The following is a 24,619-nucleotide window of genomic DNA, read 5'->3' on the forward strand; positions in this document are numbered from 1 at the left end:
GTTGTGCACACCAAACAAGTCAGTCCAAGACTAATGACGTGGCAGTCGGCTGCTAAAATATTTGCTGCTAGTATTAGTGGAGAGAAATGGTGCGCCTGCGCGTAAGGCACATAAAGGAAATGAATGCATCACAATGATAGTAATCAGTCATTAGCGCATGTTGTAGTTTGTTATTAATAATTATGTATAACAGGATATTGTAAAAATTAAGTTACGAATTTTTCATTAAAACATTTCTTATATACCGTTATAAAGGCTGGGACGCAAAAATATTTGTTGTGGGCTGCATGCGGCCTGTAGATAGCTTTGTGTAGTATTGTCATCTTAACAATCTTAAATCTTTCAATACATGATGTCTTACTATTTATTTAAGTTTTCCTTTATTTCTTCCAGCAGTGTTTTGTGTTTTTCAAGCTGTAGGTCTTGAGCCTTCTTGGTCAAATTTATTCCTATTTTATTATTTTAGATGTTACAAATTGAATTGTTTTTTTAATGTCATTTCAGATTATTCATTGCTAATGTATAGAAATAAAACTGATTTTTGGCCCAGCCAGTGTGGCTCAGTGATTGAGCAACCAGGAGGTCACAGTTAAATTCCCATTTGGGGCACATGCCCAGGTTGCGGGCTTGATCTCCAGTAGGGGACGTGCAAGAGGCAACTGATCAATGGTTCTCTTTCATCATTGATGTTTCTATCTTTCTCTCCCTCTCCCTTCCTCTCTGAAATCAATAAAATATATTTTTAAATGTATTATAAAAACAAAAACTGAGTTTCCCATGTTTGTTTGTATCCTGTAATTTTGCTCTACTCATTTATTAGCTCTAACATTTTTTTGTTTGTTTGTGTGTTCTTTGGAGTTTTCTAGATATGAGACCATGCCATCTGCAAAGAGAAATACTTTTTCCTTTCCATTTTGGGTGCATTTTATTTATTTTTCTTGTCTAGTGCTTTGACAACCCGCAATACTATATTGAGTACAAGTAGCTTCCTACTCCACTATTTTTCGTGATGTCATTGTGAATTTTAAGAAGATAATGAGATTTTATATCTTACATGAGATTTCAAATTTTTGAAGTACTATAATTTTATGGAATTCAGGGCTTATTTCATCATCTACCCTAAAAAATGAAATCCAGTGATTATCATTTCAATGAAATGTTTTTTTGAGCCTATGGAAAGATGATAAAATGTCAAGAAGATAAAAATGTTTGTAAAATGTAATCTTCATCCAGATATGTGCCACCAGGATAGTTGAAATGAGACAAAGCTTTACATTCTCATTGTTCTTATACCTTGTTCAGTCTGAGAGATGAGACTAAATATTATGGAAACATTTAGAGGAAGGCATAATCACTGTGGTATTTTCTCTCTTACAAGCATAAAAAAAATAAACATATTGTGGTACTCCTAGAAAACGTTATTTTTGAGACATTTCTTTTTAAAGCTTGGCCATAAAGTAAAATATCACTTCTGTAAATAACTTGGTAGAATATGAAAAGTCAAATGACTTTTCATCTGTAGTACTCTGCATGGTACATTATTTCAAGAAATCAAAGTCAGATTTCGGACCTTCAAGACACTTACGTACTTGGGGAAACTAAACAGAATACATGTCTGGGGGGTCGGAATTATATCTTCAAAAACAGTGTTGCATTTCCAGTTAGGAGACTTTTCTTTAAGTCTCCATAATACCTCACAACTCAAGTCATTTGTTGAGAGAGAGAGAGAGAGAGAGAGAGAGAGAGAGAGAGAGAGAGAGAGAAAGAGAGGGGGAGGCATCAGTGTGTGAGAGAGAAATATCAATTGGTTACCTCCTGAACACACCCCAACTGGGGATCGAACTTGCAACCTAGGTATGTTCCCTAATTGGATATCCACCCCCAACCCATTGGTGTACAAGATGATGTTTCAATCAACTGTACCACCAGCCAGGGCTAAATTTATGGGTTGTTTTTTTTTTGCTTGTGTTTTTTTTTTTTTTTTATTGGTTAAGAATGGTGTTATTCTAGATTATACTGAATTCAATAATTATAGGTTGAAATGTATTATTTTATAGATATTCTTCAGCAACTTTAAATTTTCTGTAAATTGAAATTTTTTTAAATAATATTTTTTATTGATTTCAGAGAGAAAAGGAGAGGGAGAGAGAGATAGAAACATCAATGATGAGAGAGAATCATTGGTCGGCTGCCTCCTCCACGCCCCCTACTGGGGATAAGCCCATAACCCGGGCTTGTGCCCTGACTGGGAATCGAAAGGTGACCTTCTGGTTCATAGGTCGATGCTCAACCACTGAGCCACTGGCCGGGCTAAATTGAAATCTTTTACTACATCTTTCATTTCTTTACCACTAGCACTTCCAAATCTGCTGCAGAATATTTTTCTATTGGAATTCAATAGAAAATTATAATATTTTATAGTGAGGTATATATTCTTCTGGGGTGCGGGAGGAGGGGACAGGGATTCATTCTGGAAGTAAGCTAATTTTTTCACTTATTTCAAAGTCCAACCAGGGATATTAGTAGGAAGTTGTACATCACTTAAACTTTTTTAAGTGTTTATTTTCTTTGTATGTATTAGGCCTCAAGAAAGGAGACCTGGATATGAACAGTTTCACCCAGGCCCATCCCCAGTGGATCATGATTCACTGGAATCCAAGAGACCACGTTTGGAGCAGGTTTCTGATTCCCATTTCCAGCGTGTCAGTGCCACGGTCTTACCTTTAGTGCACATGCTACCAGAAGGGTTGAGGTCTTCTGCAGATGCGAAGAAGGTAAATATTTGCTCCCTTACTCTGTGGAACTGTCAGTCTCTAATATTTATTTAGTTGAATTCAGGCACCTCGCCTAAAAGAAAGTCCAGTTACAGTCTCTAAAGGTTAGTGCTATGGGAAAGTAAGAATTTTGTTAAATAAAACGAAAAACCACAGACTTATTGTTCCAGACTTTTGAAGTCAGTACTTTAGATTTTTTAGTAAATGAAAACAATCTGAGGACTGTTATAAAGAAAAGTTGCTATCGAATAACTCTCAAGCATTTTGTACTGGCTTTCTGGACTGTAAAATGTGGTCAGAGGTACTCAAGACTACCATAATTTTCCTAAATTTAAATTAAATTTTAAATAATCTTCTGAAATTTTTTAACTTGCAACATGGGACAAGATACTATTTATGTATGGATTAAGTGTATTTATAAAGAAAAAACATTTTTTTTCTAATATAAAAAATGTATATTCTTTAGGAGACTTGCAAATACTAGTACAAGTAAAAAGTTACCTGTAATTCTGTATCTTGGAGATAACTAATTTTAATATGCAGCTGTATTTCGTGACATTTCAAATAATGTGTATTTATCAGAAGGCTCTACTAAGATCAAACCTCTTTTTCTTTGTGTTTATTATTATTTGCCTTTCTTTAATGAAATGTATGTTTGTTTATTATGCCTTTATTTTGTTGCTGTGTTTATCTTTTTTTTAGTTGAATGTATTGGGGTGACATTGGTTAATAAAATTATAGGTTTCAGGTGTACAGTTTTATAATACATCATCTGTATATTGTATTGTGTATTCACCACCCCAACTCAATTCTACTTCCATCACCATTTATTCCCCTTATGCCCTCTACTATCACTGCCCCCCCCCCCCCCGCCTTTTCCTTTTGGTAATCACCATGCTATTGTCTGTGTCTATGAGGCTTTTTATTTTTTATTTTTATTAATCCTCACCCGAGGATATTTTTTTCCATTGATTTTTAAAGAGAGTGGAAGTGAGTGGGAGATACAGAGAGAGAGGAACATCAATGTGATAGAGACACATTGTTTGGTTGCCTCCTGCATGCATCCAACTGGGCCCAGGGATTGAATCTGAAACCACAGTACGTGCCCTTGACTAGAAGCGAACCTGTGACCCTTCAGTCTATGGGCTGATGCTCTAACCCAGTGATGGCGAACCTATGACACGCGTGTCAGAGGTGACACATGAACTCATTTTTTTGGTTGATTTTTCTTTGTTAATTGGCATTTAAATATATAAAATAAATATCAAAAATATAAGTCTTTGTTTTACTATGGTTGCAAATATCAAAAAATTTCTATATGTGACACGGCACTAGAGTTAAGTTAGTGTTTTTCTTTTTCTTTTTTTTTTTTTTTATATATTTTATTGATTTCTTACAGAGAGGAAGGGAGAGAGAGAGAAAGTTAGAAACATCGATGAGAGAGAAACATCGATCAGCTGCCTCCTGCACATCTCCTACTGGGGATGTGCCCGCAACCCAGGTACATGCCCTTGACCGGAATCGAACCTGGAACCTTTCAGTCCGCAAGCCGACGCTCTATCCACTGAGCCAAACCGGTTTCGGCAAGTTAGTGTTTTTCAAAATGCTGACACTCCGAGCTCAAAAGGTTTGCCATCACTGCTCTAACCACTGAGCAGCCAACTAGGGCTGGTTTTTGTTTGTTTTTTTTGTTTTTTTTTTTACCACTTGCGACAGCATGGATGAATCTAGAGGGTATTATGCTAAGTGAAGTAAGCCTGTCAGGGAAAGACAAGTGCCAAATGATTTCACTCATGTGTTAAAATCCAATGAACAACATGAACTAACAAACAGAAACAGACCCATAGATAGAGAACAGATTGACAGTTGTCAGAGGGGAGGCGAGTTTCAGGGCAGGGAGAAAATGGTGAAGGGATTAAGCAAAGAGTTTATCTTTTTTTTAAATTGTGCATTTTACTTATCATTAAATCTGGTACTTAGTAGGAAATGAATAAATATTTATTTTAGAGAGAATAAACTAATTCTTTAAAACTCTTAAAAAGATATCAACCCCTTTACTATCATACATTAGTATCTCTTACTCTCTCCCTCTTTTTATTAGCAAATCTCTTCCTTATAATTTATTTACCTTTACAAATAATGGCTCTTCTCACCCTGATATTAGGTAAATAAATACCCACATATTTTCTTTGGGTTTTTATGCAGTGAAAAGTGATTTAAGACATAGTGATTGTCTGCAATTTATTTTCATATAGTTGAGCCAAGGTAAAAAAGGGTAAGTGTGTATGTATGTGTAGAGAGAAAACAAATAAAGTAAAATGTTAACTAGTGAATCTAGATGAAAGATAAATATCTATTATACTCAACTTTCAACTGTTATGTAAATGAAAATTTACAAAATAAGTTGGGTGGGGAAAAGCTCTTTGTCATAAGCTATAAATGAGCTAAACTTGGGGGAGTTTTGATACCCTCCTCATCATACTAAATATCTGTATAATAGTTTATGGGTATAAAACAAGTATTTTGCAGCATTTAAAAATATATACTAGGTCTTCTTCCATGACTGAATAAATTGCCACAAATGTAATATCTAGTTATGGAACTTTTAGCAGAAAGGGATCTTAAAAGCTTATTCATAGGGATATAAAGATGGTTAAACATTTGTAAATCAGTCAATATGATATATCACATTAACAAAATCAAGGATAAAAACCGCATAATCATCTCAAAAGATGCAGCGAAAGCATTTGACAAAATTCAGTATCCTTTTGTGGTAAAAACTTTCAACAAAGTTGGTATAGAAGGAACATAATTCAACATAATAAAGGATATGTATGACAAACCCACAGCTAATATGCTTAATATGAAAACTTCTAAGATCAGGATTCTTAATTCTTAATTCTGTCAAGAATGCCATTGGTATTTTAACAGGGATTGTATTAAATCTGTATATTGCTTTAGGTAGTAATGACATTTTAACAATAGTCATTCTTCCAATCCATGAGCAAGGTACAGTCAAACTTCAGTTCTCAGATTTCTCCCATCTTGAACATTTCAGTTCTCCACCAAGTTGCTCACAGAAAAAAAAGTCTCACTATCACCACTTCTATTCAGCATAGCATTGGAAGCCACAGTAATCAGACAAAACAGGAAATAAAAGGTATCCAAATTTAAAAGGAAGAAGTAAAACTGTCATTATTTGCAGATGACATACTATATATAGAAAACGCTAAAGACTCCACCAAAAAACTGTTAGAAATAATGAATGATTTCAGTAAAGTTACAGGATATAGAATCAACATACAGAAATCTATTGTGTTTTTGTACACTACTAGTGAGTAATATGGAGGAAATAAAGCAGTCCTATTTACAATTCCATCAAAAAGGATAAAATACCTAGTAACAAATTTATCCAAAAAGATGAAATACCTATACTCTGGAAACTATAAGATATTGAAGAAATTGAAGAATAAACAAATAAATGGAAGGGTATACAGTGAAACCTCGGTTCTCGAACTTAATTTGTTCTGGAAGACTTTGAGAAGCAGTTTGTTCAAAAACTGATTTTTTTCCTCATTAGAAATCATGTACATTGAATTAACTCGTTCCAGACCCCCAAATGATTTCTGTTTTATCCTTTCTTATATACAGTATATGTATAATGTACTGTTTAATCTGTAAACAAACACTTCTTTTCTTAACGTGTTAAGTGCCCAGTCAGTCACCAGTGACTGACACTATACTTTCTGTCGGGAAGACAAAACAGGCAGGGCGCTTAACGTGTTTAATTTGTAGAACCATCACTTACTAGCCTTAAATAAATCACTTTCAGCACTCATTCCAGGGGTGCAGCATCTTTGCTTTTTCACATCACTGCTATCACTGGCTAACTGCATTTCACTTATCCAAATCAATAAGTTTTTCTAACTCTTAATTGCCTGTGATCATTGTTTCTTTCACACCCTTAGCAACATCAGCACTCTTGATGGCCTCTTTATGTTTTATTTATTTATTTATTACTTATTTTTTTATTAAATCTTTATTGTTCAGATTATTACAGTTGTTCCTCTTTTTCCCCCCATAGCTATCCTCCACCCGGATCCCACCCCACTCTCTGCCCTTACCCTCCCCCCCCACTGTCCTCATCTATAGGTGTACGATTTTTTTTCCAGTCTCTTCCCGCACCCCCCCACACCCCTTCCCCCCCCGAGAATTGTCAGTCCACTCCCTTTCTATGCCCCTGATTCTATTATATTCATCAGTTTATTCTGTTCATCAGATTATTTATTCACTTGATTTTTAGATTCACTTGTTGATAGATATGTATTTGTTGTTCATAATTTTTATCTTTACCTTTTTCTTCTTCTTCCTCTTCTTAAAGGATACCTTTCAGCATTTCATATAATACTGGTTTGGTGGTGATGAACTCCTTTAGCTTTTTCTTATCTGTGAAGCTCTTTATCTGACCTTCAATTCTGAATGATAGCTTTGCTGGGTAAAGTAATCTTGGTTTTAGGTTCTTGGCATTCATCACTTTGAATATTTCTTGCCATTCCCTTCTGGCCTGCAAAGTTTCTGTTGAGAAATCAGCTGACAGTCATATGGGTACTCCCTTGTAGGTAACTAACTGTTTTTCTCTTGCTGCTTTTAAGATTTTCTCTTTGTCTTTTGCTCTTGGCATTTTAATTATGATGTGTCTTGGTGTGGTCCTCTTTGGATTCCTTTTGTTTGGGGTTCTCTGCGCATCCTGGACTTGTAAGTCTATTTCTTTCACCAGGTAGGGGAAGTTTTCTGCCATTATTTCTTCAAAGAGGTTTTCAATATCTTGCTCTCTCTCTTCTTCTGGCACCCCTATAATTCGGATGTTGGTACGTTTGAAGGTGTCCCAGAGGCTCCTTACACTATCTTCATATTTTTGGATTCTTTTTTCCTTTTGTTTTTCCGGTTGGGTGTTTTTTGCTTCTTCGTATTTCAAATCTTTGACTTGATTCTTGCGGTCCTCTAGTCTGCTGTTGGATCTCTGTATAATATTCTTTATTTCAGTCAGTGTATGCTTAGTTTCTAGTTGCTCCTTTTTCATATCCTCGAGGGTCTCACTAGATTTATCGAGGATCTCACTAAATTTATCGGCGGTTTCTAGAAAATTCTTGAAAAACCTTATAAGTGTGGTTTTGAACTCTATATCCAGTAGTTTGCTTTCCTCCATTTCTGTCATTTGTGACCTGTTTCTTTGTCTCCGCATTTTGGCTGCTTTCCTGTGTTGATAGAGTGGCTTTGTGTGCTAGGTGTCATATATGGCCCAGTAGCTCAGCCTCCCCAATTACCTGAGGTGGACACTCTTGGTGCATCCCTTTGTGGGCTTTGTGCACAGTCTTGTTGTAGTTGAGCCTTGATTGTTGTAGGTATCACTGGGAAGAATTGACCTCCAGGCCCATTGGCTGTGAGAATCAGCTGTGTCTGCGGTGGGAGAACTTCTGTGCTGGAGACAATCTTATGGGGCAAGACTTGCTTCAGTGAGGCTTTGGTGCTCACTGAGTCTGCCCCCTGAGTGTGTCCCTTATGGATCTGAGGAGTTGTAATCTGGATGGTCCCACTCTGACCACTGGGTACACTGGCTCTTGGATCTCTAAGGAGGTGCTAATTTAGCCTCTCCCTGAGGCTACCCAGCAGGAGCTACGAAGAGATCTGCAGATTCTTCTTCTTTGTTTGGAGTTTGGAGGTGCCCAGATGAGGCCCAGCTGTGAAGCAATGCAAGCTGCTGTGGGGCCTTGGGCCTTCTTTTGGAAGATCTGGGTCTCTCTGACCCAGCTGCAGTTTGTTAGGTAATTTTACATTGTAAAGGGCCAGGCCATTCATATGCAAAAGCCTCTGGGCACAGCTTGGGTGGGGTGGGGTCTCAGGGAATCAACAGGGTGGAGCAAACAGCTATGGCTGCTCCTCAGCCCTGCCCTAAGAGGCCCCAGGTCTCAGTGTCCCTCAGTAATTGGTAATCGCTGCAAGCACCTCTGAGAGAAAGCCGCCCTCGAGTTCTACCAGATGCCAGACAGTTCATTTCCTCCCCGTATGAGTCTGGGTCCCCAGAGACTCGCCCGCCTGGAACTGGAGTTCAGAGCAGTCGGGAACTTGAGTCTCCCTTCCGATTGAAAAAGACAACCACGTCCTCAGTTGCCAGCCCTCTCCTCGCTCGCCTCTGTACCTCTGCACTTTACTTCCGCACCTCCTCTGAGTCTCAGTGTGCTTTTCTCTTTCCTTCTAGTTGTAGAATTTCCACTCAGCCAGCCTTCCTGTGGCAGGGACTTCTTTCTATATAAGTCCGCATCCTTCTGGCTTGGAGAGTGCACTTTCCACTGAAGACTGTTTCTACTGCTAGAGCTGAGACTCTGAACCATCCTGGAGCAGAGCACAGTGGAGCAGAGCAGAGCTGCCTAAGTGAAGAGGGACCTGGACCTGGCCCAAAGGCAGCTTCATAGCCTTGCTGTTTTAAAAGTCACACTGTAGCACTATTGAGCTGTTTGCACTAAATAAAGTTTCCTTCTTAACTGCACCCCAGATTGGAGATTCCTGTTCGTGTTGAATTGAAGCCAGTGACCATCATTTGACATTTTAAAATTGACTTTTTCAGTTAAGAGAATCATGACACTACCATTGGCTCTTAGTGAGGAACAAGTTGTTGTTCTCTGCCAAGCTGGAGTGACTCAGTGGTTGAGTGTTGACCTATGAACCAGGAGGTTGTGGGCTAGATCCCCAGTGCGTCGTGCAGGAGGCAGCTGATCAATAATTCTCTCTCATTGATGTTTATATCTCTCCCTCTCTCTTCCTCTCTGAAATTAATTAAAAAGTATATATTAAAAAATAAATTGTTCTTGATTTTCTTCTCTAAAGGATCCTGCATTTGGAGGCAAACATGAAGCTCCATCCTCTCCAATCTCTGGGCAACCATGTGGAGATGATCAAAATGCTTCACCTTCAAAACTTTCAAAGGAAGAGTTAATACAGAGTATGGATCGTGTAGATCGAGAAATTGCTAAAGTGGAGCAGCAGATCCATAAACTGAAAAAGAAGCAAGTAAGTGTTTGATTTTACTGCTTAATGTATTCTAAGAATGAATGTTTGTCTCTTTAAAGAAGATGATGTTGATTTTTCTATACATTTCAAATTTATTCTGTGATTCTGATTTTTTTTGTTGTTTTCTTAGTTTCATTCATTAATTTCCTCAGTTGTATTATTTTATTGTATGCTAATAGCAACCTTATTTATTCATTTTATTTTTGATCTTATTGGATGGATTGTTTTTAATTTTGTTGCTATTTCATATACTAGTGCTATATTTTTTGGTTCACGTGGAAACAGATTTTCTAGGACATGTGCCCAGGAAAGGTATTGCTTGGCCAGAGAGTATGCATATCTTTGCATATACTAGATTATATCAAATTTGCTAAAATGTCAGTACCATTTTACATTCTCAATGGTAGCATGTACAAGTTCCATTTTGTGTATAGCCTTACCTTCATTTGATAATTTTTTTCAGTTGGATGTGAAATAGTTCTCACTGTGGTTTTAATTTGCATTTTGCCTCATCAGGAATGAGATAGAGCTTATTTTCTATTGTTTATGGTATATTTGTGTTCCATATGGGGATTTTTTTCTTTCAATTAGTCATTTTATTATTTCTAGTATTTCCTCAAGTCTCTTGTCATTGATGTGTATAGCAGATAACTTCTGTATTGTGGCTAGTCATTTTTCTTTATTTGTGGTATGTGTGTGTAGGGATTTTTTAATTGAGATAAAAAATTCACATACCATAATAGTGACTCTTTTAAAGTGTATAATCCAGTGGCTTTTAATGTAGTCATAAAGTTGTGCAATTATCACCACAATATAATTCCAGAACATTTTTATTACTTTGAAAAACAACCACATACCTATTAGCAATTACTCTCTATGTCCCCCTTGTCCCTGCTCCTGGCAACCAATAATCTCTTTTGGTCTGTATGGATTTACATATTCTGCACATTTCAGATAAATAGAATCATATAATATGTGACATTTCATTTAGCGTGTTTCTTTCATTTAGTATGTTTCCACTATTTATCCATGCTGTATCTTGTATCAGCAATTCATTTCTTGGTATGGCTGAATAAAATTTTGCACGTATATACTGTTTTGTTTATTCATTCATTAGTTGATGGACATTTGGGTTGTGTTCACTTTTAGCTGTTATGAATAATGTTTCTATAACATTCATGTACAAGTTTTTTTTTGCTTTTTTGAGTGTTAAGAGTAAGATTGCTTCCATTCTGAAAAGGGGATTGATATTTAAATAGAAGATTTCAGTGTGGATTGTTGATGATGCTCAGTATGAACTTTATTTGTCTCTCCTTTATCTCTCTCTTCATTTTTGGGCTCACAATACCAGGACTGTTCAATATGGTTTTTCTCGATTTGCCTGAATTTTTGATTTAATGTCATCTACAAAGCTAGGTCCTTCTGTATTTTAGGAGTTTTTCCCGTTTTATTTTTTAGTCTTTTCCATTCTAGTTTGATATGTATAGGTTTCTTTACTGGAACTCTTTCTTCAGTTTCCTCCTCCTCATTATATTCAATATCTTCATCATTACGTTTTACTTTTATCTGTGGAACCTTGCTACCATTTCTAGGGGTATATCACTTTACAGATTATGTGGGAGTTTGACAGCCTCCTCTTCTTCAAAGATCTTCTGATTCTGCATCTTCCTCCACAGCTGCTGATTGCTGTCCGCTAATATGCACAGGCCCTGAAGCACGTGTAGACCACAGGTGGTGTTATTTCAAAGCCACTAAGGGAAACATTGGTTTGTACAGATGGTTTCAGTTGCCAGTATTACTTAAATTGGACTGTCTTCATAATTCATTGCCTTTTTTTCAACAATGCTCAATTCATCCTTTGCACCAGCACTAAACCATTCTTAAAGATAACTGGTGCCCACTTTCATCATTATCCACTTTAAAGTGATAATCTTTGTTAGTCTTTAGTTCCCCAACTGAAAAGATAGTTCTGGGACCTTAGTGGGCTCATGTCCATTGAATCTTCCATATATAAATGGCTCTCATATTTAAAAAAAAAATCCTCACCCTGAGGACATGTTTATTAATTTTTAGAGAGAGGAAGGGAGAGAAAAAGATAGAAACATTGATCCATTGCTTCCCATATGTGCCCCAACTGGGGATCGAACCTGCAACCTAGGTATGCACCCTGACTGGGAATTGAACCCACAACCTTTTGGTGTATGGGACAACGCTCTAACCAGCTGAGCCACCCACCCAGGGTAGCTCTCACATTTTTATTTTGGAGCCAGAAACGTCACTTTAGCGTACCCCTCTGCCCCCCAAATAAGGTTAAACAATAGAAAAACTTTAAATTATTTGAAAAGTAGCTAGTGCTTACAGGTCAGGCTCTGCAAGATTTTACAAAATAATGTTAAGCCTCAATAAATAAAACAGTGCGATCCCAGTGTATGGAAAACAGAAGGAATCCGCCAGAAAAGTCAGAAATGGACAGAAACCGATTGGGAATTTAATCTATTTAATTAATGAATTTAATGGGTTAATGGTGATGATGGCATCCTCTTAGGTGGGAGAGAATAGGATGGAGATAAATGACTACTGTTCCAGATAATAGCTGGGTGGTAGTCACACCAGGGCCAAAAGTTTTTAATTGTGATGAAGTTGAATTTATTTTATCTTTTACTACTTTTGCTTTTGGTGTCCTATCTAAGAAACCCTTGCATAATCCAAGGTTACAAAGACTTATACCTTTGCTTTCTTTTTTCCTAGGCACAAGCTTTCTTTTTTCCATGTATTGTTAACATTTTCATGTCTAAAATTCTCTTCTATTTATCCTGTTCTTTTTCTCCTTTTTTCCCCTCCTTATGCCTCCAGTTGTTCGACCCGTTTGTTTTGTGTGTTTAGCTTCTTGGTTTCTCATGATCCATAGGCATTCGAACAAAGCACCCAGTAACTTGTTCTGTTTTACCACCGTAATGTCTCTTCCTGTCCATCTGTGAGCACCCCATTCCTTCCTATTTGTCATTCTGGAGCTGTCTGCTTTGACTGGGCATTTTCCTCATTTGCCTGTTGTGAAGGAGTTGCTTAGTTAGTTTTCAGGTCTTTTTCAGAGGAAATTGTTCCATATATAGCTGTAGATTCAGTGTGTCTTTGGGAGGTGGTGAGTTTAGGATCATTGTTGCCATCTTCAACCACTCCTTGCCTGTACCTATGTTTTCTTTTGGGAGTTTTATAGTTTTAGCACTTAATTTAGGTCTTGGAGCTTAATAGTGTTTTTTGGTGAACAGAGTTTCTTTAGATTTTATATGCGACTACCCTGGCATCATTTTATTTTTAAATTTATCTTTATTGTTGAAAGTATTACAGATGTCCCCTTTGTATTTTTTCCCCCATTGACCTCCTCTATCCCACACCTGCCCCTCCCAAGCCACCTTGGCATGATTAAAATAGTTTACTATATTATAGTCTTTTGAAAAGTTTTATAGTTAATGCTTTTCACATTCTTTTTCTTAAATTTATAGGAGTGGTATTGGTTAATAACATACAAATTTAAATGTACAGCTTTATATATTGCAGTGTGTACTCACCATCCACAGTCAAGTCTCCCTTTGTATCTATCTATCTATCTATCTATCTATCTATCTATCTCTATATATCTTTTTAAATTCTCACCCTTGGATATGTTTAGAGGGAGGGAGGGGGAGAGAGAGAGAGAGATGAGAAAGCAAACATCAATTGGTTGCCTCCTGTACGCACCCTGACTGGGGATTGAACCTGAAACCTAGGTATGTGCCCTGACCGGGAATCGAATCCCCAACCTTTTGTTGCATGGGACTGTGTTCCAACTGAGCCACCTGGCCATACATTTTAGAAGTTTTTTGCTTACTCTTCCAATTTCCTTACTGTTAACTGGTCTATTTAGGTTTTCCAATTCTTCATGATTCAATCTAGGAAACTTATTTATTTCTAAGAACTTGTTCATTTCTTCTAAGGTATTGAATTTGGTGGTGTATATACTTTCATAGTATTGTTATATAGTCCTTTGTATATCTGTGGAGTCCATTTTAACTTCTTTTTCATTTCTGACTTTGTTTATGTGAGTCTTTCCTCTTTCTTTTCTTAGTGAGTCTAGCCAGGAGTTTGTCAATTTTATTAATTTTTTTCAAAGAACCAGCTCTTGTTTGATTAAATTTTTATTGTCTTTTGTTCTTTATTTTATTTCATTCTGTTCTAAATTTAATTATTTTTTTCTTTCTACTGACTTTGGGCTTCATTTATTCTTTTTCTAATTCTTAAAGGTGAAATATTAGGTTTTTTAGTTGCAATTTTTGTTTCTTGAGGTAGGCTGTAGAGTAATGCTATAACTCCCCCACATTTTGATATGTCTGTTGTGATTCTCATTCATTTCTCTGTATCATTTTTTTGGTTAATCCTCTCCCGAGGATATTTTTTCCATTGACATATTTTTTTTAATATATATTTTTTATTGATTTTTTACAGAGAGGAAGGGAGAGGAATAGAGAGCCAGAAACATAGATGAGAGAGAAACATCAATCAGCCGCCTCCTGCACACCCCCTACTGGGGATGTGCCTGCAACCAAGGCACATGCCCTTGACCAGAATCGAACCTGGGACTCTTCGGTCCGCAGGCCGACGCTCTAGCCACTGAGCCAAACCGGTCAGGGCGACATTTTTTTTTTTTTTAAGAGCGTGGAAGGGGTGGGAAGAGACAGAGAGAGAGAGAGAGAGAGAAACAGTGATGTGAGAAACACACATCGATTTGTTGCCTCCATCACACACCCCGACTGGGGCTAGGGATTGAGCCTGCAACTGAGGGAATTGAACCCGGCCTCTTCAGGCTGAGGGCCAATGCTTATCCACTGAGCCAAACTGGCTAGGGCCATTTCTATGTATCTTCATTTTATTCTTTTAATCCTCACCTGTGGATATGTTTTTTTTATTGATTTTTAGAGAGAGAGAGGAAGGGGGGCAGAGAGAGAGAGAGCGAAAGTTAGAGAGAGAAAGAGAGAGAGAGAGAGAGAGAGAGAGAGAAAGAAACAGGAAAACATTAATGTGAGAGAGAAACATCTATTGGTTGCCTCTTGCATTCGCCCAGACCAGGGTGGGAGATCGAACTTGCAAAACAGATATGTGCCCTTGACTGGGAATTGAACCTGCGATCCTTTGGTGTGTGGACTGACACTCTGTTATTAACTACTGAGCCACACTGCCCAGGGCTGTTAGGTTTTATTTCTTAACCCATCACACTACTTGGTGCATTTTAATTGATGAGTTCAGTCCATGTACATTTATTGTGATTTTTTGACGTATGAGGAATTCCTATAGCCATTTTATCTTTTGTTTTCTGGTAGCTGTGCATTGTTTCTGGTAGCTGTGCATTGTTTCTTTACCCTTGTCTTTCTGTCTGTTATTCTAGTTTGGTGGTATTCTTTGATTTGATTTATCCATTTCCTCTTTTGTTGTTGTTGTTGTTGTATGTGTCTTAGTTTTATTTTTTTATTTTTATTTTTTTAATATATTTTATTGATTTTTTACAGAGAGAAAGGGAGAGGGATAGAGAGTCAGAAACACCAATGAGAGAGAGAAACATCGATCAGCTGCCTCCTGCACACCTCCCACTGGGGATGTGCCCGCAACCAAGGTACACGCCCTTGACCAGAATCGAACCTGGGACCCTTCCATCCGCAAGCCGACGCTCTATCCACTGAGCCAAACTGGTCAGGGCTGTGTGTCTTAGTTTTAGATTTTTGTTTTGTGGCTACCATTAAGTATATTGGGAAAAACATTTCATATTTACAGTAGTCTTTATTCTTCTGATTGCATCTTATGTTCATTCACCTGTGCAAGTTCAGTCCTATTCTCCTCCCTCTTCATATTTTTGTTTTCACAAATCACTTTTTTATGCTGTTCATGCATTTCCAAATTGCAATAGCTATTGTTTTTTTTCTTTTTTATTTAATGCTTTTATCTCCTTTGACCTTTATGATATGTTTTAAGTGTTTAATGCTGTATTCTGAACAAGAGTTGCAATTGCCTTGTTCTGTGTCTGTTAGTCCTGTTACAGTTTTGTATTCTTTTGTTTTTTTGTTTCATGTAGAAGAGCACCTTTCAGCTTGTCTTTTTGTTGTTGTTGTTGTTAATCCTCACAAGAGGATGTTTTCTCCATTGATTTTTCTTTTTAAAGAGAGAGTGGAAGGGAGGGGAGAGAGAGAAATATCGATGTGAGAGAAATACATCAATTGATTGCCTCTCACGTGCCCCCCGACTGGGGCTGGGGATTGAGCCTGCAATCGAGGTACATGCCCTTGACTGGAATCGAACCTGTGACCCTTCACTCTTCGGGGTGATACTCCATCCACTGAGCCAGGCTAGGGCTCAGCCTGTCTTTTATTGCAGATCTTATGGTGGTAGATTCCCTCAGCTTATATATGCCTGGAAAAGCCTTTATTTCTTTATTATATCTAAAGGTTAACTGTGCTAAATATACTATTCATAGCTGGTGATTTCTCTCTTTCAATAATTTGAATATATATATATATGTATATATATATATATATATATATCTTTTAGTATCTTTTTATTGATTTCAGAGAGGAAGGGAGAGGGAGAGAGAGATAGACACATCAATGATGAAAGAGAATCTTGATTGGCAGCCCCCTGCACGCCCCCTACTGGTGATTGAGCCTGCAATCTGGGCATGTGCCCTGATTGGGAATTGAACCATAACCTCCTGGTTCAATCACTGAGCCACACCGGCCGGGCAATAATTTGAATATTTCATTTCAATCTTTCCCAGCTTTTAGGGTTTCTGTGATAAATCCCACGAGGTTACCATCTTTTCTCTGGCTTCATTGAGAATTCTTTCTTTGCCATTAATTTTTGAGAGCTTTAATGTAATATGCCCTGGAGAAGGCCTTTTTGGGTTGAGATAATTAGGTGTTAGCTTATTGGATTCAAGGGTCCGGTTCTTTCCATAGGTTTGAGAAGTTCTCATTGATTATTTGTTTGAATAGATTCTATGTTCCTTTCTTCCTCTCTTCTTCTTCTGGTGGACCCATTATTGTTACGTTGCTTTTTCTAATGGAGTCAGATAGTTCTCATACTGATCTTTGAGTTTTCTTCATACTCTCCATTCTCTCTCTTCCATCTGAGTCATTTCTAGACTTCTAGCTTCAGTATCAGTAATTCTTTCCTCTGTCTGGTCTCCTCTATTTCTTAGGCTGTCTAATTCAGTGGTCGACAACCTTTCGGACCTCTTGGACCACCAGTGGTCTGTGGACCACCGGTTGGCGACTGCTACTCCAAAGGTTTCCTTATTCTTTACCTGATGTATTGAGTGCTTTAGCTCCAGAATTTGTGTGTGTGTGTATGTGTGTGTGTGTGTGTGTGTGTGTGTATGTCTATGTTTAAGTTTCAATATCTTTGGTGAAATACTCTTTGCCATTTATTTTATTTCTGAGTTTGTTGAATTACTTTTCTGAGTTTTCTTGTATCTTGTTGAGTTTTTTTTTCAGAACTGTAATCTTGAATTCTCTTGTCATTTAAATCATAGTCTTCCTTATCTTCAAGTTTATTTTCTGGAGATTTTTAAATTTTCTTTCTGAACTCCCTTGTTACCTTGGTTATTCATTGTACTTGATGGTTATTTCTCTTCCTGCCATTTGTGGAAATGAAATCTCTTTTTTCTTTCTTTAAAACATTTTTTAAAAGTATTTGACTCTTAACTTGATAAGTAGAGGACTTGCTTTTTTTTTCTTGTAAGTGGTGCTGAAGCGAAAGGTTTTTCTTTTCTTACCTGTACGAAGAGAATTGATGCCTCCGGGATTATCTCTATGGGGCGGTGTTGCCTCTGCCATGGAAATTCTCCCCATTCCCTTCTCCATATTGGCCAAGGAGCTGGGTGTCCTCTTTACAACCAGGTACTTGGTCCCCTTTGTCTTGGGACAGCATCTACATGGAGGAAAGTTATGGTCTATGGGTCTCTTGGCCTTTGTTTTCCTGGTGCTGCCTTCCTGTAGTGAGAGGTGCCAACAGAGCCACTCTGTCTGAATTGACCCAGCTGCTTTTACTAGGCTCTGCAGTGACAGGGCATGGGGTGGGAGCATCTGTGCTCTGTTCTTTGTAGTTGCTTTAGCTGCAATGAGTACAGACCACGCAGGTTGGAAAGTTGGTGTTTTTTTGTGTGTTTTTTTTTGCCTCTTCTCAATCTGCTCAGAATTTTAGTGCTGGGTGGGCCATAGAGGATGGGAAGGTTCCTACATCTGTAGATTTCTTTGGTGATGGTGGTGTGTGGAATGAACCTCTTCTCTGCCCCTTATCTTGGGCTCAGCCTCTGTGTGTGCCAGGCCCAATTGATTGCTGTCTCTGTTGGGGTCGTACCCTGACCTTTCACTGCTATCACTGCTATCACAGTGGTGGCCTGGGACACCACTAGGGCTGGATTTCCTCTGCAGTCTTGTCCTTTCCTTGTCCAGTCTCCCCTGTTCATCTGGATGTGCCCACGTTCAGATGTGTCAGTGTGTGGAACTTTCAGATATGTTTGTGTGTTGAGCAGGGAATCTTTTGTTGAATTATAGCTATCCTACTTTTTACTTACAAGGAACAGTCATAGGGTTCCTCTCATGCCACCATGCTACTGACATCACCCCTTACATTATTCTTAAGCTACCAGAAATTGATGTTTTGTGACTGCCTTAAGGCAGGAGTCAACATTCATTTTTATTCCGGTATGGATAATTAATTGAAAATTTCATTCTTTGCCCACTGTTCTACAGTTTTAGCTTTATTATAATTAACTAGAGGCCCAGTGCACGAAATTTGTGCACTCGAGGGGGGGTGCAGTTCCCTCAGCCCGGCCTGTGCCCTCTCACAGTCCAAGAGCCCCGCAATCGGTTGCCCCAAAGAGGTAGGCCCCACTCACCCAGCCGGGGCTCCTTGATGGATCGCTCCAAAGAGGTAGGCCCTGCCCCCCCGGCCGGGGCTCCATGATGGATCGCACCCCGCAGAGGGAGGCCCTGCCCACCCACTGCAGCCCGCTGGTTGGTGGCCTAGGCCTCCCTCTTTGGGGCAATTGTGGAGCCCCCCCCCCCTCCCCGATTATCGATAGTGACTGATCGGACACTTAGCATATTAGCCTTTTATATATAGACTAGAGGCCCGGTGCACAAAAATTTGTCGGGGGGTGTCCCTCAGCCCAGCCTGTGCCCTCTCACAGTCTGGGACTCCTTGGGAGATAACCACCTGCTGGCTTAGGCACGCTCCCTGGGTGGCAGATGGCAGGCCTGGATCCGTGCTGGGTCGCAGATGGCAGGCCCTCTCCGCGCCGCCCGCCCCGCTGTCCCCGCACACGGCAGGCCGGTGGGCGGTGGGGCGGGGTGGGCGGATAGTGATCCACTGCGCCCGCCCCGCTGGCCACCGGGCCGCGCAGATGGACGGCAGGCCCGGCAGGCGGCGGGGCGGGGCGGGTGAATCGCGATCCGCCCCGCCCCACTGGCCGCTGGGCCGTGCACATGGACGGCAGGCCCGGCAGGCAGCAGGGCGGGGCGCGGGGCGGGCGGATCGCCATCTGCCGTGCCCCGCCCCGCCGCCTGCCGGGGCCGTGCACATGCGGCGGCTGGCGGTGGGGCGGGCGGATCGCGCTGTGCTGCCCCGCCTGCAGTATGCAAATTTAACGGCCATCTTTGTTGGGTTAATTTGCATACTCTTCTGATTGGCTGATGGGCGTAGTGAAGGTATGGTCAATTAACATCTTTTCCTTTTATTAGTGTAGATTGCTGGATTTTCTTGCACAATATTTATCTTAGAATTTTTGTATCTGATATGTGAGAGCAAGATCAGCCTGTAATATTTCTTTCCTGTAAGTTTTTTTTTTTGGAGGAGGGGGGCTGATTGAATTCAGTGAATATTTATTGAGTGTCTATTATGTGATCGATAAGGTTGTTCCAGGTACTTGGGACACAGCAGAGAACAAAACAAAGGTCCCTGCTCTTATGGGGCTTACTTACAGTTAAGTGCTTATGACCACTTTGCCTACACACTATTTGTGATCCTGGGCAAATCTCTTCTCAGCTATCCAAAACGGGAAGAAGCAGGCTTGGTCCAGACTTGGGTAATGTGTGTGATGCACTGTAGATGCCAAACAGATACCACCTCAAACTCACTACTCAGAAAATAGGTCAGGCTGGAAGTTGACTTTTAATAATAAAGTACAAGGGGAGAGGGCAGAGGAAGTGCACCTGAGTGGTCTGGTGTGCTGCTGCACCAGGGTCTGGGCTAGCTACACAAACTGCTGCTGCTGCTGCTTCTTGGTGGCTTCCTTGCTGACAAGGTCCTTTGCCTTGTATGTACTGCCAGTGCTATCTCCTTTGGATCCTCCTTGGCTTCCTTGGCTGTCTCAGCAAGGCTTTTGGACGGAACCTCACCTTGCAGCTTGGTTAGTAGTCTCTGGGACAGGAGCTTCTAGTCAGGGGTCACCTCCTGGTGCACTGTGTATTCCTTCAAGACATGTTTGCTATAGGGGTCCGGATACCGCTGCCAGAAGGCAGCAAACACTTGGTCCCAGGAACTCTGGAGCACACTCTGGCCCAGGAAATACTTCACCATTGTCCTGGCTGGGGTGGGATCAGTACCTGTGCAGCATCAGGGGTGCAGAGCCAGGGGGGCACACAGAGGCCAGGCTGGGGCTCGGCCCATGCCCGCCAGGCTCACAGCTCAATCACCACACCACTGCTCCCCACCAGCTGCCACTGCATGAGGGATTGTCAGGCTACCTCTCTTATAAGGTTCTTATTTTTGTCATTACATTTTCTTTATTTTTATTCAATTACAGTTCACATTTAATATTTTGTACTAGAGGTCCGATGCACAAAATTCGTGCAAGATGCTCGGCTCTCGCAGCCACGGCGGCTTGCCTTGCCCCTCTCAGCCCCGGCTTTGTCTGGAAGGTTGTCTGGAAGGTCATTCGGCTGTCCGGTCTAATTAGTATATTATGCTTTTATTATTATAGATTAGTTTCAGGAGCATAGTGGTTAGATAATCATATACTTTATAAAGTATATAAAGTATTCTCCCTGTTATTACCAGTATGCAACTGGTGTCATATATACTTATTCCAGTACTAGTGGCCCGGTTCATGAAATTTGTGCACATTAAAAGGGAATTAATTAGAGGAAATATTTTAATATTGTTGTTTGCCCTTTCTCTATAATAGAATTGTCAGAGATGAAAAAATTAGTAAAATGTATATGAAAATCTTCCTCCTGTCAGAGTCTGGGGCGTGCCGCAGGACCCAGAGCCAAGTCCTGGCCCACCCGCGTGCGCCTCGAAATCACGCGAGACCCAGACCTGGCCAGCCCCACCCCCATTGGGCGAGATCCAGACCTGGCTGGCCCCACCCCCGTCAAGCCCCCTGGGTGGGGGGCGCAGCCTCAGGTCCCCTGGCCTGACGCCGGGTGGGGGGGTGCAGCCTCAGGTCCCCTGTCAACCCCGCCGGGTGGGGGGCGCGGCCTGAGTTCCCCAGTCAAGCTTCACTGGGCGGGGGGCATGGCCTGAGGTCCCCCATCAAGCCCTTTCGGGTGGGTGGCGCAGCCTGAGGTCCCCTGTCAAGCCCTGCTGGGTGGGTGGTGCGGTCTGAGGTCCCCTGTCAAGCCCCACTGGGTGGGGGGTGCAGCCTCAGGTCCCCTGCCCCGGCCCAGCACCACGCAGCCTCAGGTCCCTGCTGATTGCTCGTTAAGGCTTGTTACGGGAACTTGGACTCTGCTGTGAGTGCAGCCATCTTGTGTTACAGAAACCCTGCCTCTGCTGTGACAGAGTGACGATCAATTTGCATATTCTCTCTTTATTAGATAGGATTACTGACTGTATTTCCTATGCTGTACGTTACATCTCCATGACTATTTTGTAATTGCCAATCTGTACTTATCAATCCCTTCACCTTTTTCATCCTCTCCCCTCTGACAAACATCAGTCTATTCTCTGTATCTAAGACTCTAGTTTTGTTTGTTCCTTTATATTGTTCTTTAGATTCTATATATAAGTGAAATCATGTGCTCTTTGTCTTTCTCTGACTGACTTATTTCACTTTGCATAATACCTTCTAGCTCTATTGTCAGCACATTTTTAACCTCTGAAATAATTTTAGTAAGATTGTGATTGTTTGTTCTGTGAGTGTTTGGTAGCACTTAATAAAATCAGCTTGGTCTGGTTATATCTTTGTGCATGTGTGAAGATTTTTAAAAATAGCTATTCAACTTTTCTTTTCCCATATTCTTACCTATACATTTATTTATTTATTACCCTCACCCGAGGATATTTTTCCATTGATTTTGAGGTGGGGGGCCGGCAAGGGGAACCAGGTGGCTATGAGGTGGGGGGCCGGCAAGGGGAACCAAGTGGCTGGCGGCAGTGGTGGGCGGGATGAGGGCCAGGAGCCTATGACTGAGGTACATGCCCTTGACTGGGGTCAACCTGGGACCCTTTGGTCCACAGGCCGATGCTCTATCCACTGAGCCAAACTGGATAGGGCATTTTTATTTATTTTTTAAAAATCTTTAATAGATATGTCCCCTTTTCCCCACATTGCCCAAATCCACCCAGTCTCACCCCATCCCAGGATTTCACCACCCTGTTGTTTGTGTCCATAGGTAATGCATATATGCATATAAGTTCTTTGGATAATCTCCTCCCTCTGAGATTTGTCAGTCTTTTCCATTTTTCCATGCCTGTGGTTCTATTCTTTGTTCATTTATTTTGATTTTTAGGTTCAGTTGTTGATAGATATGTATTTATTGCCATTTTATTGTTCATATTTTTTATCTTTCTTCTCCTCCTCGAATTGGTAGAGTGCCCTTGTGTAGTAGGTGTCCTGTGGAGCCCAGTGGCTCAGCCTCCCTAGTCACCTGAGCTGGGTATTCTAGGTACACCCCTGTGTGGGCTGTGTGGGCTGTGTGCACTGTCTTATTGTAGTTGAGCCTTGATTGTTGTTGGCATCACTGAGAGGAATTGACCCCCAGGCCAATTTGCTGTGAGGATCAGCTATGCCCGTGGTTGGCAAACTGCGACTTGAGAGCCACATGCGGCTCTTTGGCCCCTTGAGTGTGGCTCTTCCTAAGCCTTAGGAGTACCCTAATTAAGTTAATAACAATGTACCTACCTATATAGTTTAAATTTAAAAAACTTGGCTCTCAAAAGAAATTTCAGTCGTTGTACTGTTGATATTTGGCTCTGTTGACTAATGAGTTTGCCGACCACTGAGCTATGCCTATAGCAGAAGAGCTGCTGTGCTGGAGATAGCCTTATGGGGCAGGACTTTCTATAGTAGGGCTTTGGTGCTCACTGAGTCTGCCCCTTGAGGGTGTCGCTCGTGGATGTGTAGAGTTGTAATCTGGTGTGGTCTGAAGCTGTCCACTGGGTGCACTGACTCTGGTGCCTCCCGGGAGGTGCAAAGTTAGCCATTGCCTACCCATCAGGAGCTATAGAACAATCTGCAGATGGCTCCTTCTTGTGTTAGGGTTGGAAGTGCCCAGGAGAGGCCAAGCTGTGAAGTAAGTTGGCTGCTGCTAGTGCCGGGCTTGGGGCCTCTTATTGAGGGGTATGTGGCATGCTGACACCAGCTGCTGCTAGTTTGAGAGATTTTAGTAAAGTCTGAAGCCTGAGCCTGGACAGGCCATTCATACGGGAAAGCCACTGCAAACTGCTTGGGTGGGGTACAAATTGGGTGGGGTGGGGTGGGGTGGGGTCTCAGGGAATCACCAAAGCAGAGTGAACAGGGTGAGTCAGGTTGATGGAGACACAGATATGGCTCCTTCCAGTCAGCTCTGGGATGGGGGAGGTCTCAGTATAGGAACAGTGACCCCTGTCAGCACTTTTGTCTGGGAGAAAGCTGCCCCGAATTCTTGTCTGATGCCAATTTAGTTTCTCCCTCTATGTCACTGGATGTACTCAAGCCACTGCCCCAGTGCTGGAGCTCAGAGGGAGCAAGTCCACGCAAGTCTGTGTGCCAGCCCTTTAAGAGGAACTGTCTGGGTCTCAAGCAGCCTCCATGTCACTCATCCACAATCCCCGCTGGTTTTTATTGCCCGAAGTTTCAGGGACTTCTCTTCCCAGCTCTGGAACCCTCCTGGGCTGAGGGGTCTGGTGTGGGACTGGGACCCCTTGCTCCTTACGGAAGCCTCTACAGCCAAGATTTCACTCCTAATTAAAAACATGCCACATATGGGTGTCAGACCAGCAGCCCTGTTCAGTGCCTCCATACCTCCTACCAGTCTCAGTGTGCCTTTTTCTTTACTTTTCTTGTTGTAGAAGTTCCATTCAGCCAGATTTCAGGTAGTTCTCAATGATGGTGGTTCTGTATTTTAATTGTAATTTTGATACAGTTGTGGGAGATGGCTAGTGCTGCATTAACCTATGCTGCCATCTTGGTTTTATCTCTTAGCTATTCAACTTTTTAATAAAAATTCAGTTCTGTTTCTTCTGGAGATAATTTTTCCTCTTATATTTTGGAATATAATTTTATCTTCTATACCATAAGTTTCTGCTTCTTATTTTCTTTCTTTGGTTTTCTGCTCTTTATAACTTGTTAACACATTACTTTTTTAGCTTTGTCTTCTCTCTCTCTCTGCACTACTTTAACTTCATTCCACAAGGTATAATATATAATACTTTTTATTATCTGTTATGGTTTCTTTTTTGATCTCTCTATTAATTAATTTTTTCTTGGCTATTTTTAGTTATTTGATTTTCACTTTATTGTGACCTGAGCTGTAGTCTGTAACACACCAGTC

General features: G+C 40.7%; 1 protein-coding gene and 1 long non-coding RNA gene across 13 annotated transcripts in view; both read left to right on the forward strand.

The window, feature by feature from the left end:
- The window catches only part of NCOR1 (nuclear receptor corepressor 1), a 238,392-nt gene that overhangs the window by 71,000 nt on the left and 142,773 nt on the right, over positions 1-24,619 (forward strand). For all 12 annotated transcript variants that reach the window (XM_023764861.1, XM_023764867.1, XM_023764865.1 and 9 more), the window contains 2 exons: positions 2,582-2,774; positions 9,657-9,839. In XM_023764861.1, the coding sequence (XP_023620629.1) occupies positions 2,582-2,774; positions 9,657-9,839 (376 nt within the window). The remainder of the gene's footprint in view (positions 1-2,581; positions 2,775-9,656; positions 9,840-24,619) is intronic.
- LOC111828414 lies at positions 8,535-9,318 on the forward strand. Its single transcript, XR_002832277.1, has 2 exons — positions 8,535-8,596; positions 9,031-9,318. It is a non-coding gene; the product is annotated as an uncharacterized LOC111828414 (long non-coding RNA).

This window comes from Myotis lucifugus, unplaced genomic scaffold (assembly GCF_000147115.1).
Source record: "Myotis lucifugus unplaced genomic scaffold, Myoluc2.0 scaffold_355, whole genome shotgun sequence".
Classification (NCBI taxonomy): Eukaryota; Metazoa; Chordata; class Mammalia; order Chiroptera; family Vespertilionidae; genus Myotis; species Myotis lucifugus.